The 18,837-nt window shown below is 39.8% G+C and overlaps 1 protein-coding gene across 1 annotated transcript; it reads left to right on the forward strand.

The window, feature by feature from the left end:
- The first annotated feature begins 896 nt into the window (after window positions 1-896).
- On the forward strand, window positions 897-10,528 carry LOC145489874 (uncharacterized). The gene is made up of 7 exons (XM_081468944.1): window positions 897-1,578; window positions 2,618-2,701; window positions 3,085-3,356; window positions 5,099-5,236; window positions 8,257-8,312; window positions 8,867-9,003; window positions 9,373-10,528. The coding sequence occupies exons 1-7, from the start codon at window positions 1,281-1,283 to the stop codon at window positions 9,654-9,656; spliced, it is 1,269 nt and encodes a 422-aa protein (XP_081325070.1). The 5' UTR covers window positions 897-1,280; the 3' UTR covers window positions 9,657-10,528.
- The last annotated feature ends 8,309 nt before the right edge of the window (window positions 10,529-18,837 follow it).

Here is an 18,837-nt window from a genome sequence, read left to right on the forward strand (position 1 = left end):
AGTCTGGTCCACGTTCCTATCTTATTTGTCTTGTTGCAGTTATTTGAATAAGAGATGTTCACATCCTGGAACTTTGTAGTCATTTTCACTATTTTCATTTACACCTAGAGAAACAAGCAAAGTCTCCTCTAACAATATACAGGCATCTGTAAACAACTCCTTCTGATCAGTCCACGAATCCATGTAGAAAGTAAACTGTAATATGTTGAAAATGGCTGAAGAGTTCTCTGGCGTTGATCGGAATGAAATTAGAATTTTGAGGGTTGTTCTTGTAGAGGGAGGATAACTGAGAGAGCTGGGGCGGATCTAGGGGGTCGGGGTTCGGGAGGTTCGGCCGATCCTCTAAATTAAGAAAAAAAAAGAGACATTATAGCACGTTAACTTAGCCTCAGAATGCCGAAACTCCCACTTCCAAGGACTTCAATTTTAAAAATTTCCGGGCAGGGGATGTCCCCGAGCCCTACTACAGGGGACAACCTTCGTTGGTCCGTATCTCGAATCCCCTTCTCTCAGACACTCTATCCGCCCCAGTGGACGGTCTTGAAAACTGATTTTAGACCATTGTATTCTACTGAAAACACGAAGGGTAAAGTCGAATCAAGAAACCAATTCACCTCTTGTGAACAAAATGTTTCTCGGTGATTTGAATTGTGCGCCACTTGCTCCGAGCTGGTTAAAATAGACTCCATGACGTCAGGTCTATTTTGAGTTTATCCCGACTTTCTGACCAGTAAGAAACCTCGTATTAAAATTCTTAAATCTGTTTGGCTGATCAGTAAAGGTTTATTTCCTCTCTTCTAATTTTTTGTTGTTGTTGTTGTTGTTGTTGTTTTTTTGTCATAGCTGTCAACAAAGTAAGGGATATTTACCTCTACAAACTGGTCAGTATTTATGAACTTTTGTTCTCTTTATTCGTGATCGATGATGCGACATCCTCAGGTTGTTTTACTTCTTTGAAAAATTGTGTTATCACGAAAGCTGAATAAGTACCCTGCGAAACAGAGATTCCCTTTTTTTGAGTAGAAAGAGATGAGAATCTCAGTCCTGCAGGGTACAGAAGAAAGGACTCTCCCCTCGGAAATCGAAAGTGCTAGCTTAGTACATATTTCGGGATTTACGCATTTTTCCTAGTATAGTTTATGTTTCGCGCCTTTTTACTATTTTTCCGTTTTTTTGTGTGTGTGCTCTTGGGTCCTGGGAATGAATGTAAAAATGTGTTGCCCCCCAGGGCTTCGCGTTTATTATGTTAACGCCTGGCATTTTTTGCCATTTTGAATACGATGTCACGGAATCCTTCATATTTACTCGCTTCGATAACAAATTTCTTACGAAGCTATCGCTCTGAACTTCTTCAGAGTGGAAAGCTGGAAAAAATTGCAATCACACCAAGGCAATTCAGCAGCATGTCCAGCATGTATACCAGTGGAATAGATCGCGACTTTGATGAAGAGCGATCTGGAATCCGTGTAGTTGACCTGAGAAGCGACACTGTAACCAGACCCAGCAAGGCAATGAGAGAAGCGATGGCTGCTGCAGAAGTGGGTGATGATGTTTATGGAGATGACCCAACAGTGAATGGTTAGAATTTGAACCTATAACACACAATATGCTGTTTTATTTTCTGACGCTGTGTATTTTTGAATGTGTGTTTCTAATTTTGTCTAAGCTGCATGGGCGAAATTGTAGGACAAGATGGAGTGGCGATTCCATTCAAATGTGAAGCGGTGATAATTTAGATTTTAATAGGTGGAGGGGTATATTCCTACACCAAATTAACTGAAGGCAGCAGGCCTTTCAAAGGCATTTGAGTGTAGCAGCCCATTAGGCTAGGAATTAGGAGAGTTGCCATGGGTCTGCAAGAAGTGCTAACCAGCGGGTCATGCCAGGCAATATGCAAGCCATTTTGGTTTGCCTAAATAACAGTCTGGTAAGCCTAAATAGCTCACCCCCCTCCAAAAATAATGTTAACTTACAGTTAGCCTTAGAACCAGGAGGGATTACTTGCTCAGTTGCATAGCTCACATTGGCAGCAAACTGGTTAGCCTATATAACGCTCCTACTGGCCTAACTAATCTAGAACTCCGTTTAGTCCAAATAGCACTTTGGTTAGCCTACATTAGCTCAATTAGGGTTATCCTTTTTATGGTGGGGAGGTAGGGGGGGGGGGGGGTAGGGATCCTAACTCACCTGGCTTGCATGCCTTGCTGGCCGGCTTGCATATTAGCAACAGTCCTTCTTACCCGGTTTCTCTGGGAAATATTAAAGGTTAAAAGGACTGAAAGGAGTAAAGCAACTTCCATATTTTATATTTTTTTAACTTTGTCTCCTCTCCTCGCTCTCTTTAGTTTAGTTGGGATCAAAGCCATACAAGGTATCCCTAATGGTGTATCTTGTGAGATACAATATTTGAAATCAGTGTTTCAGATAAGAAAGGGGTCTGAATCAACATATTGATAACTGAACTTCTGATGATTTGGTGAAGCTCAAATCTATTAACCACTTGGAATTCCTTATCAATTGACTTCTTGCCCTAAAAATATTATCTCCCTAAAGCCTTATCCAGAGAATAATTTTTTGAGGTCCTTGAATTCAAATCCCGTTTTATTTTTCTCACCAGTCTTACAGGAAAAGGCAGCAGAATTAACTGGTAAAGATGCTGCCCTCTTTGTACCAAGTGGAACAATGGGAAATTTAGCATCAGGTATCATGAATGTTCACCCCTAAGTTTTCCCGTGTTCGGGTAATATATCAAACACGAAAGACCATGTTTGACCACATTTCCAAATACCAAGAAGAGAGTTGAAAATACAATGTACAGCGGAGTATTTTTGTTGAGCTTCAAGGTGTTTGAAAATGTGGTCAAACACTGTCTAGAGTGTTTGATATATCTTCTCAATCAAAACCAAAACTAAGAACAAAACAGAGAAATAAAATTGTAAAAATCTATCCAAACAACATCACAGTCATGATTTCCTTTGTTTAAACTTGTTGAATTATTACTCAGTTTGAGAAATTGATTTGAAATAGTTGTTATTGTTTGTTAACAAGCCACTCATATAAGCAAAGTTTTCCTTGATCTTTCAGTAATGGCACACTGTCCTGGTCGAGGTGATGAGATACTTGTTGGTGACTTGGCACATATCATAATGTGGGAGCAGGGTGGAGTTGCACAAGTGGCTGGTGTACACTCACGACAAGTGCACACCAATCTTGATGGGACTCTGGATTTGTTAGACATTGAAAACAAAATCCGTTCAAGTGGTGATGCCCATGTACCCACCAGTCGCTTGATATGTGTTGAACAAACTCATAATGGAACAGGAGGCAGAGTATTACCACTAGAATACTTAAGAAAGGTAATGTTGGTTAAAATTCATTCTGTTTTATTTCATGTCTCTTCTATCCTTCTCCATATATCTACTGTGCATCTGTTTTAGTGTTAGAGGTTTGCATTGGAATTTTGATGTACTGGTAAATTTTTATAATCTAATATAATCTTCCAACCTATTTTGTCTCACATTATTGCTGCAGAAGGGCTTTATATGTTGTGTTCTAAGAAATAATAATAATAATAATAATAATAATAATAATAATAATAATAAAATAAGTAAATAATTAAAATAATAAATAGATAAAAAGTAAAATCAAATTATTAAGTTAAGAAAAAAAAACATACATTTACATGTAAAAAGAAAAGTCTTTAGCTTAGATTTAAATGTCACCAGTGACCTACAATCTCTTACATTATATTATCTGGTAGTGAGTTCCATAAAACTGGAGCAATATATGAAAATGCTCCGTGTCTGTACATCCTAAGATTACATTTAGGAGTAACAAGTGTGGATTTATTGGAGGAGCATAGTGATCTAGCAGGAACATATGATTGTAATAGTTCATTTAAATAAGGAGAGGCAATACCATTTAATAGATTTATAGGTCAAAAGCAAAATTTTGAAATCTAGTCTCTTATGCAGCCACTGTTAGCCAGTGTAACTCTTGAAACACAGGCATGATGTGTTCATGCTTCTGAGTTCCAGTGAGGAGCCACGTGGCTGCGTTCTGGACATACTGCAGTCTCTGAATCTGGTCTTTAAGAAGGCCTGACAAAAGGGAATTACAATAAGTTACAAATGCATGGATAAGGAGAGCAGAGCCATTTGACTGTGGTGTAACTAAAAACGTCACATGTAGGCCTGCATGGTTTCTGCCGTTAAGCTGATACCCTGTAGTTTGCCATACATATATGTTTTTTGCTAGTTTGGTTTGCTTTTGCTCGATACATTTAAAAATTTAATTTTGTCTGGCTCACCAGAGGGTGGTGTCGCTTTCCTTCAAACATCAATAATGAGATTCAAGCCTAATTATCTCAAAAAAATGCATGGCCACCCCCATTTTTCATTGTGGATTCCAATAGTCCTTGCAAAGATCTACTTGTTTCCGCGTAGTCCTAATCTGGTGCAAAAACCTTTGTATTTAGTAGGCACTGTCCGTAAGTTCTGTCACATGCTACTTTCATCAATTGCAGATCATTCATCATTGATCTGATGAGATAATTTATGCCTGACAAAAGTCTGTGGGCAGTTATCTGATTAGCTAAGACTAACAAAAGAATCCTCACATGTCCAGCCATGCCTTCAGGAGAGGAGGGCGGGCTCCTTTCCTACTAATTGAGCCAACCATGTTTGTAACACAAGGCCAATTTAAGATAATAATATGGACATGATTCATCTCTCTCTCATATACACTGTAATCACACAAGCTCAAATTACCGAATGAATTAAGAAATAAATGAATTTTCGGTTTCAAAATGTGCAGTTGGAATTTGGAATTCTTTGAACACCTCTTTTAGTGAAAAAAATCTGTGAAAAAAATTACTGTAAGAAGTTAGGTGTCCCAAATTGATGGGTACATGGTAAAGGTGTCCAATTTTAGTGATCACTTTGAAAAGTTTGAATTGAACAGTTCTATGAAAGTCAATCAATTACATAACAAAATAGCTCTGTAGCTCCAGAACCAATTAGAATTGAGGATTTTGTTGAATGTTTAATATTGTCCGATAGTAGAACAAACCTATTTTATAAAATTAATTTGTTTTAAGGTGAAAGAGCTTGCCACAAAACATGGACTTAAGGTGCACATGGATGGAGCAAGACTTTTCAATGCTGCTACAGCTCTTGGTGTTCCTGTTGCACAGATAACCCAACATGTTGATTCAGTCACTTTCTGTCTTTCCAAGGTAATAATTGGCACTGGAGTAAATATAAGCATCTTGAATGTTTTTACCACACCCAATATTTTTCCCCAGTTACTACAAGGGCTAAGGTATAAGGCTGATTTAGAATAGTACTAATTAATACTTTTTTTACAGTATTTCAGAAGTCTAAGTAATTATTTTGTATTTATACTATACCTGTTTGCATGCAATATATGCCCTTTATCCCAAATAAAGATGGGCTGCAGGTGGCTGGGGGAGGGAGGCAGGAAGTGGTGCCATTGTCTTCATGGTTAGTGTGTTCATCATCATCATCAGTTCTCAAAGCGCCAGTAGGCACATAAGGTCGTGGGTTTCTGTAACATAACGCTTTTTTAAGGGACAGGGTCGTTAGCCCTGTGCCTAACCCCCAACCTGGAGGACCAGGGAATCACTCTTTGTCTGGTCTCTACCATATATGCCCTTTATCCCAAATAAAGATGGGCTGAAGGTGGCTGGGGGAGGGAAGTAGAAAGTGGTGCCATTGTCAGAATCAGATCAGAACACAAGTTGAACATACGATAGTGTGTGTCACAGTGATTTTAAAATGGAGCATAATTGAAGGGGTGAGTGCAAAACCATGCTAAGTGACGATTTGGGTGAAAAAAAAAATTTCGTGAAAGGGCTTGAATTTTTGCATGTGGTCTTCAATGTAATAGAAAAACGCGGCCCTGTATTTTTGTCGCTGGTTTTTGCTTCGTTTTCGAGTTATAACGTATGCAAAAATACTTGGCTTTTCCTAGCCATGTCTTTAGGAGTTTATTTGTTGAACAGCAAACAGGCAGACTGTTTATAGTGTATGAAGTCAAAATCAAATCTCACAGCATATATGGAGCGGAAATCTGGGAACAGATTGTTTACGTCGGTTATTGTGACGTGAGCACAACACGTGAATCGATCGAGAGTCAAACGAAATTCATCGAACAAAAAAGAGATGTGCCGCATTAGAGCTCTGTCAACTAATATCTTAAGCATTGTTTTAAAGTACCTTGTATGCCTGCCTGGTGGTTGAGAGGCATCATAAAGTCTCGATAAACCCGTAAGTCATCAGCACGTTTTAAAGAATCAAAATGTGTTCTGAAACTTCGAAGGCAGCTGATATACCGTAATCGTGTTATCGGCGTTCGAAGTCAGATCGAGCCAGGCAGCAAAGTCCAAGAGCAGTTCTTGCCCAAGAAAAATACCCTCTGGTGAGTCGTGGCCCATTTGCCAAGCGTTGCTAGCGTCAAAGTTTGGAAAGCGAGAACTGGTTTTAGAGTGATAAAATTTGTCTTGTATCGACCGCATGTTTTCCCGCGCACGAGGTGTAAAGACCCTTCCCGGCATGCATTGCGATCACGTTCTGCGGACGTTTCTCGAACTGGTAACTAGCTTGTTTAAACATAAGAATGGCCAACAAGTAGCGATCGATTGTAACATAGATCTGTGATGCAGGTTGCGTTGATTTTATTTCAAATCGGCATGATTTGTAGTGTTTTGAGCTTCTGGGATCAGCGGACAAGCAGATGTATGGAGACCCGTACGTTGCGGAGATGGGTTAATCTGTTAATCTGTCAGCCCTATTTATAGCGCGTTTTCACGTGAAATCAACATCATTGAGCTTATAAGTTGCGTGAAATTACCATTTTGCTATTTCCTAAGTGAAACTAGCATCCTTGCCGTCAAGCGTTAACGTGAAATCAACATTTTAACCTATTTAGACCTGAAATTAACATCATTGAGCTTATGCGCTTCGTGAAATTGACATTTTGCTGGTTTCTAAGTGAAACCAACATGCTTGCCGTCACGCGTTAACGTGAAATCAACTTTTTAACCTATTTAGACCTGAAATCAACATCATTGAGCTTATGCGCTGCGTGAAATTGACATTTTGTTGGTTTGTAAGTGAAATCAACCTCCTTGCCGTCACGCGTTAACGTCAAATCAACATTTTAACCTATTTAGACCTGAAATCAACATCATTGAGCTTCTGCGTTGCGTGAAATTGACATTTTGCTCGTTTCTAAGAGAAATCAACCTCCTTGCTAGCGCTGTCACGCGTTAACGTGAAATCAACATTTAAACCTTTTTTGATCTAAAATCAACATTTTTGAGGTTATACGTTGCGTGAAATTGACATTTTGCTGCTTTCTAAGTGAAATCAAAGTCCTTGCGGACGCGGCGGGCCGATCCTTTGTTATGATAAACCGAGGCGAGACTTCGACTTATAACAAAGGCTTGGCTTGGCTATTATAACAAAGGATCGGCTCTGTTTATCATAACAAAGGCCCGGCTTCGTTTATTTGAAGACCTCGGCGGGAAAAGGGCGGTAGGTATTTTAATCAAAAGTGAACTTTGTCGAAAACGCTCCAAATTTCGCATGCAGTTTTGTTTAGGTATGTTTAACAATGTCCTGTAGTTTTTCCGCTAAGCTTCGCTTCGTTTTTGAGATATTGCGTATGCAGAAAAACCACTCGGTTTTCCTAGCGGCGTCTTTATAAACGAAGCAAAAACCAGCGACAAAAATACAGGACCACGTTTTTCTATTACATTGAAGACCACATGCAAAAATTCAAGCCCTTTCGCGAAATTTTTTTTTTTCACCCAAATCGTCACTTAGCATGGTTTTGCACTCACTCCTTCAATTGTAAACTAACACCTAGAGAACTCCCTCTGAGCAATCACAAATAACACTGAGATTCCAGTGAACCAATGCAAACATGGAGTGAATAAATGAAGCCAGGTGCAAAGTATAGGAAAATGGGAGCAGGCACATAGTGATTGTAGTGGACTTTTTTTGATTAGTTGAGAAAGGGGGGTGAACTTTTTTTTTTAAAAATTATCAATATGCGTATCATTGCAGCACCAATTTAGGCAAATTCAAAATACTGTTGACCTAAATGCAAAATTGGTGTGTAGCCTTTCATTGTGCCAAAACAAATTCATGCACTACAGCTTAGTAGTTCTTTCCTGACTGTCAAAAATTAATTATTAAATATTAACTATTAATTGTCATTTCCTTGTAGGGTCTTGGTGCCCCAGTAGGTTCAATAATTGCTGGACAGAGTGATTTCATATCAAGGTAAATGGTTTCTAGACAGAGAAAATCAAGGATTAAGAAGCTTCAGTGTGAAGAGACTGTTATGAAAACAATTAAAACGTTCTCTGGCTTAAAGATTTGGGTTAAAATAAGCTTTTGACTGCCAACTGACAGCCTTTGGCAAATGATCAAAAAGACCTGAATGAATGAATATGTACAGTAAAAAGTGGGAAAAATACAGAATAAAAATGGTGACAGTAACTGTTAACAGACCGTCCTTGTTAATAGGTTTGTTTGTCAAAAAACGTGATACTGCACATTTTAAAACTAGACCCCTTCCCTTGTTCAGAAATGTAATGTGTAGAGTAGGTGGACAACACAAAGAGGGCTGTTGTGTTAGTTTGTTGTAACAGTAATAGTATAATTGATAATTTGTCATATAATAAATGAAATAATTAACATTTAGTTTGCAATGATCTTTAACTAATCTAGACTGTTGTGAGCAGCTTTTTATTGTTCCAGTTGCGATTCTTGCATACATTTACATGATGATTTTTTCCTTAAAGATTACTGTTATGCTCATCCATTTCAAACAGGTGTTGGCGTCACAGGAAGGTTCTTGGAGGTGGTATGCGACAGGTTGGTGTGTTAGCTGCAGCAGGGATTTATGCATTAGACCATATAGCACCAAAACTTCAAGTGGACCATGCTAATGCACAGAGTTTGGCAAAAGGTCAGCAGTATTTTCGTCAACATTTTATTCAGCTTTACCAATTGTCTGAACCCCTTGTTGTGTTTTTGGGCAAATCAATGGCTTAAATAATCAGTCACTCCATAAGCCATATTGAAAGTGCCCAGAACAAAACGTTTTTCTTTTGACCAATTTATTTAACCATTGTGGGGAGCTTAATAAAGACAAACCGAAGCAAAAGCACAATAACATAGGTCTCCAGAGCGTGCATAGGAATGTAACTACTCTCCGTGCGAATTGCGGACCTGTAATGCTGACCTGAAATGGTCAAACGACTAACATTTCAGGCTGTTGTCGCCTTTGACATTAAAAACGAAAGTCACTATACATGTGGTACTGTCCTTCTAACAGGAATTCACGATATGAAAGATCTTGGCTTGGACGTCGATCTGAAAAGCGTTGAAACCAACATGGTGTACTTCAATGTCAATCATCGTACAGTTTCAGCCAATGAGCTCGTCAAACGAATGCTTGACGTCACAGACAGCGCGCCACTGGAAACACGAGTAGCAGTGAGAATTCTTACAGCTGGAAAAGATCGAATAAGACTGGTCCTTCATCATCAAGTGTGTCAGGACGATGTTCATAAGACGTTGGGAAAGATCAAATACATCTTAACCTCAAGTCAAGTTTAACACAGGTCCCCCAAGCTCCCAAGGAGCCGTGAACATTTTAAATGTTTACTACACTCAGTCGCGAAAAGTAAAGGAAAAGTGAAATTTATGTAAACAGGGTAGCCCATTCAGCTCAAAGGCTGGTATCCATAGGGAAACTGTATAAATAACATCAGGTCAAATCAGCATAAGTATAAGAGTTTGTATGGAAATGTAACGATCTTTTATAACAATTCGAAATATGGAAAAGACATTCGATGATAACGATTTACTTCGGCCTTTAGTGTGCTACTTGTGTTTTCCACGACGTTTTGAGGCTGTTTCAAAGCGATTTCAAGCAGAAGAGCAAGTCTGACAAAAACAACTACAGGCCGATCTCAGCCGTTCCTTCCTGTACTTTCAAAAATATTCGAGAGACATTTGCACAACTCTCTATCTACTTTTCTCAAGGACAATAATCTCCTATATTCATTGCAATCTGCCTTTAGGAAACACCACTCGACTGAGACAGCCTTAATAGACATTGTCGACCGAATGCTGTTAAATCTTGATGACAACCGGATAAATGGCTTAGTTTTCGCCGACTTCCAGCAGGCCTTCGATCTTGTTAACCATGAGATTGATTGAAAAACTGCGCATTTATGGTCTAGAGGACAACAACCTGGTCCTTGTGCGTTCATTCCTTCAAAACCGAACGCAGCGCACGGTTATCCGGAGTGCACAATCCTCGCCCCAGGCTTTGACGCACGGAGTACCACAGGGATCCGTACTCTCTCCTCTTCTTTTCCTAGTGCATATAAACGACCTCCCGGAGGCAGTATCGCAGCCCACTACTGTGGACATCTTCGCAGATGACACGACTCTGAGCTCACACTCACCTTACACAAATACCCCTGGACTTTATTCCAGACTATGTCAAAGTACTGTAGAACTGGAAAAATGGACAGGCAATAACCGGTTTAAGCTGAACATGGCCAAAACAAAATCCATGTTCGTAACCGGTACTAGACTGCGTGCAAAGATGGACCACTGCGACCAGATGGAAATCCGTTCCAGCACGGAAGATGTATTGGAAACTACTACAAGCTATAAACTACTTGGAGTATATATTGACCCGGACCTTTCTTTTAACGAGCATGTTGAACATTTATGTAAGAAACTTACTAAGCGCATCGGTATCTTGAGATCAATTAGGCATTATTTACCTTTAAATGAGCGTATACTCTTCTACAATGCAACCATAAAGCCCCTTTTTCTGTATGGCGGAGCAGTCTGGAGTATAACATCTAAAGCAAATATCAGACGAGTCTTTCGACTGCAAAAGAGAGCGGCCAGGGTAATATTGGATGTTAAAACAGCAAGGGATGAACGAACTGTTGACTTATTTAACAAGTTGGACTGGTTACCCTTCTATGAAGAAATCAATGTTAATAAGCTATGCCTTATCTTTAAATGTCTACATGGTCAATGCCCAGAATACATATCTAGTAAGTTGATACGTGTGAGTGACATATCGGTAAGATCCTCGCGTTATAGTCACATCACGCTACGATGCCCTAAGAGCAACAGAGCGACAGAAGGAGGAAAAACTTTTGCTTCTACATCAACTTCACTATGGAATTCCCTACCTCCTAACATAAGATCCTGTGATAGCATTAATGTTTTTAAAGAGAAATGCGTCAAGCTTATAAAGAAGGGGTATGCAAATATTGAACATTTCACAATTTCTTAGTGTCCTCTAACTCTTTGTATCGCATGCACCAACAGGATTTTAGTCCATTTTATTGATGTTAGTAATTTTACCCGTTTTATACTTATTATTATTCATAGTTAGATATTTTTAAAATCGTTGTGATTTATATTTTAATTGTTTAAGGGAGGGCCACGAGTTTATCAGTCAATGACTGTAAAGTGTTTTTACCCTCATTAAATAAAGTTACTTACTTACTTACTTACTTATTCCAGCGAGTTTTAGTTTCACCGTTTTCCTCACTCTATATATATGTCTGGATTTATGAAAACAGTGTTAAAGAGATGAAGCGGTTTTTATTTTTTATTATTATTATTATTTTTATTTTTATTATTTATTTATTTATTTATTTTTTTGCTTTCCCTATGGCAGCAGCTTGTAAATCTTACCTAGCATAAAACGTAGAGAACTTCATGCGGCATGTTTCATTTATTTATCTTTTTTTTTTTTTTTTTCATTATTTATCGCTTCCCCCTTCTCCCCCTCCGTCTTTTTCATTTTCATTAGTTGTGAAGTTAAAGGGAATCGGGACGGCAACCACGGTGAGAACATCGCAAAGAAAAACTTTTACAGTGGATAATTCCAAAGGGGGAGACTCGCTGGGAAGTGTCTCTAGCTGTCCTCTTTGAGAGGTCTCTGCCTTAAAGAGAGTTAGTTATAGCAAGAGAGGATGGAAGGTAAGTAATGGTAATAGGACTGAGTGGAGTTCAATTCGATCTGTTATCATAAGAGTGATAACAAAATCGGACGACCGCGCAGCGGGAGTCCGATTTGTTTATCACGAGTATGATTACAGACCGAATTGGACGACACGAAGTTTTATTACCAATTAATCATAAAAATTACAATTTCCGTGAAAAGACGAATAGCTAAGTTATGAAAGAAAAGGAAAATTTGCATTAAAATACCTACAAAGGAGATGTAAACATTCTAAGGCCACCGCGCCTCCTACCGGCAATTAGGCGCCAAAAACACAAAAGCAAGCGCACGCACTCACGCACGTAACTACAACTTTGAATGTGATTGGTCGATTTAAACTACAACTTTGAATGTGGTTGGCGTATTAAACTGTAAGATAAAAAACTGTCCTATTACAACTTGGCTAATGAATTAGTGGAAAATAGGGGTTTTTTAAACCAATCACAATCGAGGAAATTGTAAGTTTTATGATTAGAGAGTTAATGCCCCGTTAGTGCGTTATTCCCAAAGTAATTCCTCAAGTTACACTGCATGAAATGGCATGTATAAGGAGGTATAATGAACCCGTATACATAATGTGTACGGAGAGGTATAATGATGTATACTGAAGCATATGTATAAGGTCTGTATAATGATCAGTATACGTCTGTATCCTTATAAGAATGTATACTGTCTTGTGGAGATTTCCTTATACCTAGTGTAAGGAAACATTATACGAGTTGGCAAAGTAAATTCAACTTGATTGTTCTTTTGCATCATAAATGAAGGAAATGAAGGCTCCGGTTGCTGAAAACAGAGCTGACTTGAAAAATATACCCTGTTGTAATGAGTGCTTCTTACGGAAGAACTTACTTGTAAAGGAAGCCTCAAGTCAGATAAACAGCTATAAAAGCAGGTATTATTAGCGCGTCTTTTCGCTACTTTGCGGATTTCGTACAGGTATCATTAACGCATCTTAAGCATTCTGTGAATATATCAACAACGCAGCTTAACGCTTCTGTATGCATTGCGTAAAGATATCCATAACGTATCTGTACGCTCCTTGACGCATTGCGCAAAGATATCAATAAGCTGCGTGAAATGAGTAATTACGTGGAATTTACGTGGCCCTGAAATTCTTCGACACTTGGCGTGTCCGAGATCAGAACGTGACGTGTCAAGAAACGTGACGTGTCGGAGAGTGCCATGTTCCGATCCTGATATGTCCGTTGCGGCGTGTCAGGAAAAATCATGGCCTGGGTACGTCATGTGCGGCGTATCAAGGGAAGCCAGGACTCTGATACTTAACGGCACGCAGTTTTAGTTTAATCGGCCAAATTAATTCACGGAGCTTATTTCTCTTTACGCGAAAACTAAAATTTTCGGACGTGCGTTTCGTCGTTCGTTTCAGGATGTTCAAGTCAACAAAGCGCGAAGATCTATAGTTAACTTACATCATTCTGTTAATGCCATCGAGTGTATTGTGTTCAGAATCTTGCGTGGAGGCATAAGACTTAAAATTCGTACCAATCTTCAGTATAGCTCTTTTGACTCACGTTATGCATAGTTCTATTTCCTACAGGTGTTTACACTTCCGACTACTATTTTATATTCTAGTATTTACAATCTACCTATAGCAGAGCTCTTTTCGAATACCAGCCCGGCCACTGAATGTGAAACCCTTGTTTAACTAAAGTGCTAAAACAAAAACAAAAAAAACGGCAACGGAATATTCCTTACATCTCACCGAACTACGTGGTGGCGCAACTCACCAATTTCGCAAAGCTTGAGAGCGGAATGCCCTAAGATCAGTTGCATGGGAGGACTTGCACCGGGACGCCAAACCCATTTAACGCTGCCGCTTATTTGATGCAAACCATGGAACCCTCCTAGGAGGCCTCTGGCCGATCTTATGCTTGTGAAAGTTGAATGTCGCAAAATCTATTTATTTAGACCGACTAGTGGTATTCCATCATTGTGGTTACCGCTGTAAGTCCGAAAGCATCAGCGCATGCGTAATCATGAAGAGTGCCTTCAACGAAATTTACCCACCAATATTTCTTCCAGTCGGGTTGTTAGTAAAATTTCTAAACACGAATCATATAAATTCGTTTTATGGAAAATTTCGTATACGTACAAGAGAATTCGTCTCACTTAGTTTTGTCACGATCCGTGATGAAGACCTTGCTCAGAGGCGCTAAGCTCGCTGTCAGAAAATTGCAAGACCATTTGCTTTTCTCGGCTGTTGTTTCTTCAAGCGTTCATCGCAAGCGGCAGAAAAATTAAATTCTCTCCCTCCGCTTTGACGATAATAAGCGTGTTCGAGTCTTAAATACGTTATTGTGGCGCCATAGAATCCTGGAGTATTCACGACGCACACAACACGTCACCACTGCGTGAAAGCCAAAATATTATAGAGTACTCTAGACTCGAATATGTGATTGTGACGCAATAGAATCCTAGGGTATTCAAGCCGCACACAAAACGTGACGTACACCTGGAATATTCGTGTCGAAAATGGTGGAATACGCTTCGTTCATAATCGATCGTGGGTTTTCGTTATAGTATACCACACACATCTGTCGTACTCCTAGAGTATGATGGCGAACTTAACCCTTTGTAAAAAGAATTTTATAAAAGAAGGTAACAGTGCGGGTGCATAGCATTCTCCTGGAAGCAAAATTTAGACTATGAATTCAAAGTATGTGCGACCTGTGCGTGTATACGTTTATCCTCGAATACGTGATCTTGACGCCAAAGCTATAGAATTCTGGAGTATTCATGGCGTGTACAACCGTGACGTGGACCTGGAAAATTCTTATCGAATATGGGCATACGGCAGGAGCACGACCGTGTATTCGTTCGTTGACCAGAACAATTGTACTTTTTTGGTTCATGTTGTCGGCGCAGCGCAGGTGTTTTGCTTGAGTAAAGAAATTTACACACTTTGTTGTAACTTCGAATTCTCCTCATTCCGTTTTGACCGACGTTTTCGGGATAATCACTAAAAAGCGATTTACCTTTGTATGACCCGTCTCGTCTGAAGTGGTTAAGTACTGCACAGCACGAAACCACAAATTAAATTGGACACTACGGGATACGTAAAGTTCCGCAAAGTTAAACTGACTAGAGACACGTAAAGCTGCGCAAAGTTTGGTTAGTAAGAAGAATCAAGCTCGTTTCGGAGAAGTTTTGGTGTATTCAGCGGAGAAAGTCCTGAGACCTTCAGACGAACATTTTTTCTCTGTGGGATGAGTTTAACTCCAGAGCCCGCAGGGCAAAGAAAATCCTAAATAACGGCCCAATAGCTTCCTCAGCCGACTTCCTGCCATCATATCAACATTGCATTACGTTTGAACAAGAAATCACAAAACGTATTACGACGACGAAAGCACTTTAATCAGATTTTTTCCTCGAGGTTACTTTTGAAACGAAATTGACTTTAAATGTGTTTCGAAACGACTTGTAACGAAATGGGAGAAACGACCTACATCATTCTGAGTGTCCGACCTTCAACAAGCACCGATCAGCGGTTTTCCACATTAGACACCAGGTTCTCTCGGTTCTCGCGCCATTTTTTGGCGTCCTTTTTGAAAGGTGTGAAATGTTCCCGGGGGGGGGGGGGGACTCCCATATGGAGTGGACGGGGATGCTCGTCGGAAATTTTGAATTTAACCCCTAAAAGAGACCAATCTGGGCGTGGCCGAAGCTTATGCAGACCCCTAAAAGAGACCAGTTTATAAAACAGACAAATAAAAAGCGGGGAAACAAATGTAACTAAGTCTCATCAAGAACTTACAGATTGTACACAAGCCTTTAAGGAACAGAGACAAAAACAGTTCATTTACCCCATGTTAGACCCTCTTTCGCTTAGTCCGTCGTGCGTGACGCGAAAGAAAACCGCGAGAAAAAAATGGCCGCGCGGCCATTTTTGTCTCGCGTGTTTTTTTCTCGCGTCGCGCACGACGGTCTAAGCGAAAGAGGGACTCGTAGTCTAACCCCATGTAGTTGTAAGCAATTCATCAGGTTTACAGCTCTAAAGAGAGCTTGCGATAGTAATTATTAATTTTTGATAGTTATTCATTATTTTTTTATTTATTACAAGCCTGATCTGAGACTTAATAAAATGGTGACTTTACAGATCTTATCATATGGCTAGCTCCGTGAGCGCGCAAGATGAATCAAATCCTGCGCTGTGATTGGCTACCTGAGCGAGCAAGATGGCCCTATCTTGCCCTCTCGAGACTAAGAGCCTTTAGGCGAACATGCATATTAAGAAAATATAAGTGACAAGTGTGATATTCCATCATATACCACGAGAGGGCGTTACATAACTATTTTATACTATGTCGCGGAAATACAGTGGGCCAACACAATTAATGCGATAAACGCGTGGCGCATGATGGGATGGTTGAGTGTTCCTTACCGTCGAATATACGACTTTTTTTAATTTTAACTCACACATTTAATATTTCAATTGTTTAAAAAAACTCAATTCAGTTCAATACTTAACGATTGCGTTTTTCGCTGGCATCAGTTATTCCTACCACGATAACAAAATGAAAAAACAAAACAAAACAAAAAACAAAATATATCTAAATCCACCAATCTCAACACACTGACTTTGCCTTTTTGAGCCCCTTGGCGTTTGAGATTCACAAAAGTATTTCACGAGACTCTCGATTACACCGTGTACACCAGCCCCTAGCCTCTTCCAGGTGTTCAGTTAGTTGGGGCGCAGCGTGAAAAACAGCGCGCGAAGAAATGAAAAAAGCGCGGCGAGACGAAGCAAAAGTTCTTTTGCTTCCTCTCGCCGCGCTTTTTTATTTTTTTCGCTCGCCGTTTTTCGCGCTGCGACCCAACTAACTGAACACCTGGAAGAGGCTAACCAGTCCCCAGTTTTATCTGGAATTTATGCGATTCACGTGGCCTGTGTCAGCCTGTGCTGCTGACCGTAGTTTAAGTGGCTTGAAGAGATTGAAAACCCGTCTTTGCAGCACAGAGAAACCAGTCAGGAGATTTTGTCCTCTCTGGCAATTCTTCACATACGTACGCATAAGCATGTGGACATTGACAATGTGGTTTCAGAATTTTCCTTTCTAAAGAAGCGACGTCTCGTCATTTGCTTGTGAATACTTTTTAAACTAGTCTCTCCTATTAAGCCTCCGGCCTACCGTCAATTATCCCAAAGGCTGACATATAAAAAGCATAAGATACTAAAATATGCAACGTTTTTCCATGTTTAGATTTATAAAACTGTCCTCTGAAAAACGTTAGAAGCCATTTCCGAAGTCCTGCATGAGAATAAAATTTTCCGTGAAGTGGAGGGATGCTAAAAGCGAGGCCGGAGTTTGGTAAAATTGGATTCATTTTGAAATGAAAATCACAAGTATTAATCTTTGGTCACGGAAGATAATTAATGTTACTTAAAAAAAGAGTAAAATAATCCACCACCCACACCCATCCCCCCGCCTCTACCCCCAAAAATCACGAAGTACATGTAGTCACTCCTAAATGTATTTCAAAGCTGAGGCACTGAACATTTTATGGCACATACCGCAGATGTAGCGAATGCATATAAAACTGAAAACGAGCGTCACCGCTACGACAAAGCACTGCCACATTGGTGAGGGGAAATTTTGATGAGAGTTTGTTTTCTGAATCAGATAATTAAAATATCAGAATGTAGAGTGTATGGTGGCCACTGCCGTAACAATATCAAGCCTGTCGGTCACTTGTCCCTTTACCACTACAAGCTAAAGGTACCCCTCACCAGTTCTGTGAGCAGTAACTGCATCAGTTAACCATCCTAAATACTTTGTTGCCTATTGTCCACCTTCTCCATATTTTCCACTTCGGCCGTCCATTTACAAACCCTCTTCCTTTTATCCAGTCTTTTAATTGCCAGCTGGTGGACTATTCAAATTATTTTGTTATATCATTTCATTCTTTCACAAGTCTGGTCCACGTTCCTATCTTATTTGTCTTGTTGCAGTTATTTGAATAAGAGATGTTCACATCCTGGAACTTTGTAGTCATTTTCACTATTTTCATTTACACCTAGAGAAACAAGCAAAGTCTCCTCTAACAATATACAGGCATCTGTAAACAACTCCTTCTGATCAGTTCACGAATCCATGTAGAAAGTAAACTGTAATATGTTGAAAATGGCTGAAGAGTTCTCTGGCGTTGATCGGAATGAAATTAGAATTTTGAGGGTTGTTCTTGTAGAGGGAGGATAACTGAGAGAGCTGGGGCGGATCTAGGGGGTCGGGGTTCGGGAGGTTCGGCCGATCCTCTAAATTAAGAAAAAAAAAGAGACATTATAGCACGTTAACTTAGCCTCAGAATGCCGAAACTCCCACTTCCAAGGACTTCAATTTTAAAAATTTCCGGGCAGGGGATGTCCCCGAGCCCTACTACAGGGGACAACCTTCGTTGGTCCGTATCTCGAATCCCCTTCTCTCAGACACTCTATCCGCCCCAGTGGACGGTCTTGAAAACTGATTTTAGACCATTGTATTCTACTGAAAACACGAAGGGTAAAGTCGAATCAAGAAACCAATTCACCTCTTGTGAACAAAATGTTTCTCGGTGATTTGAATTGTGCGCCACTTGCTCCGAGCTGGTTAAAATAGAATCCATGACGTCAGGTCTATTTTGAGTTTATCCCGACTTTCTGACCAGTAAGAAACCTCGTATTAAAATTCTTAAATCTGTTTGGCTGATCAGTAAAGGTTTATTTCCTCTCTTCTAATTTTTTGTTGTTGTTGT

This window comes from Orbicella franksi, chromosome 6 (genome assembly GCF_964199315.1).
Source record: "Orbicella franksi chromosome 6, jaOrbFran1.1, whole genome shotgun sequence".
NCBI classification, from domain to species: domain Eukaryota; kingdom Metazoa; phylum Cnidaria; class Anthozoa; order Scleractinia; family Merulinidae; genus Orbicella; species Orbicella franksi.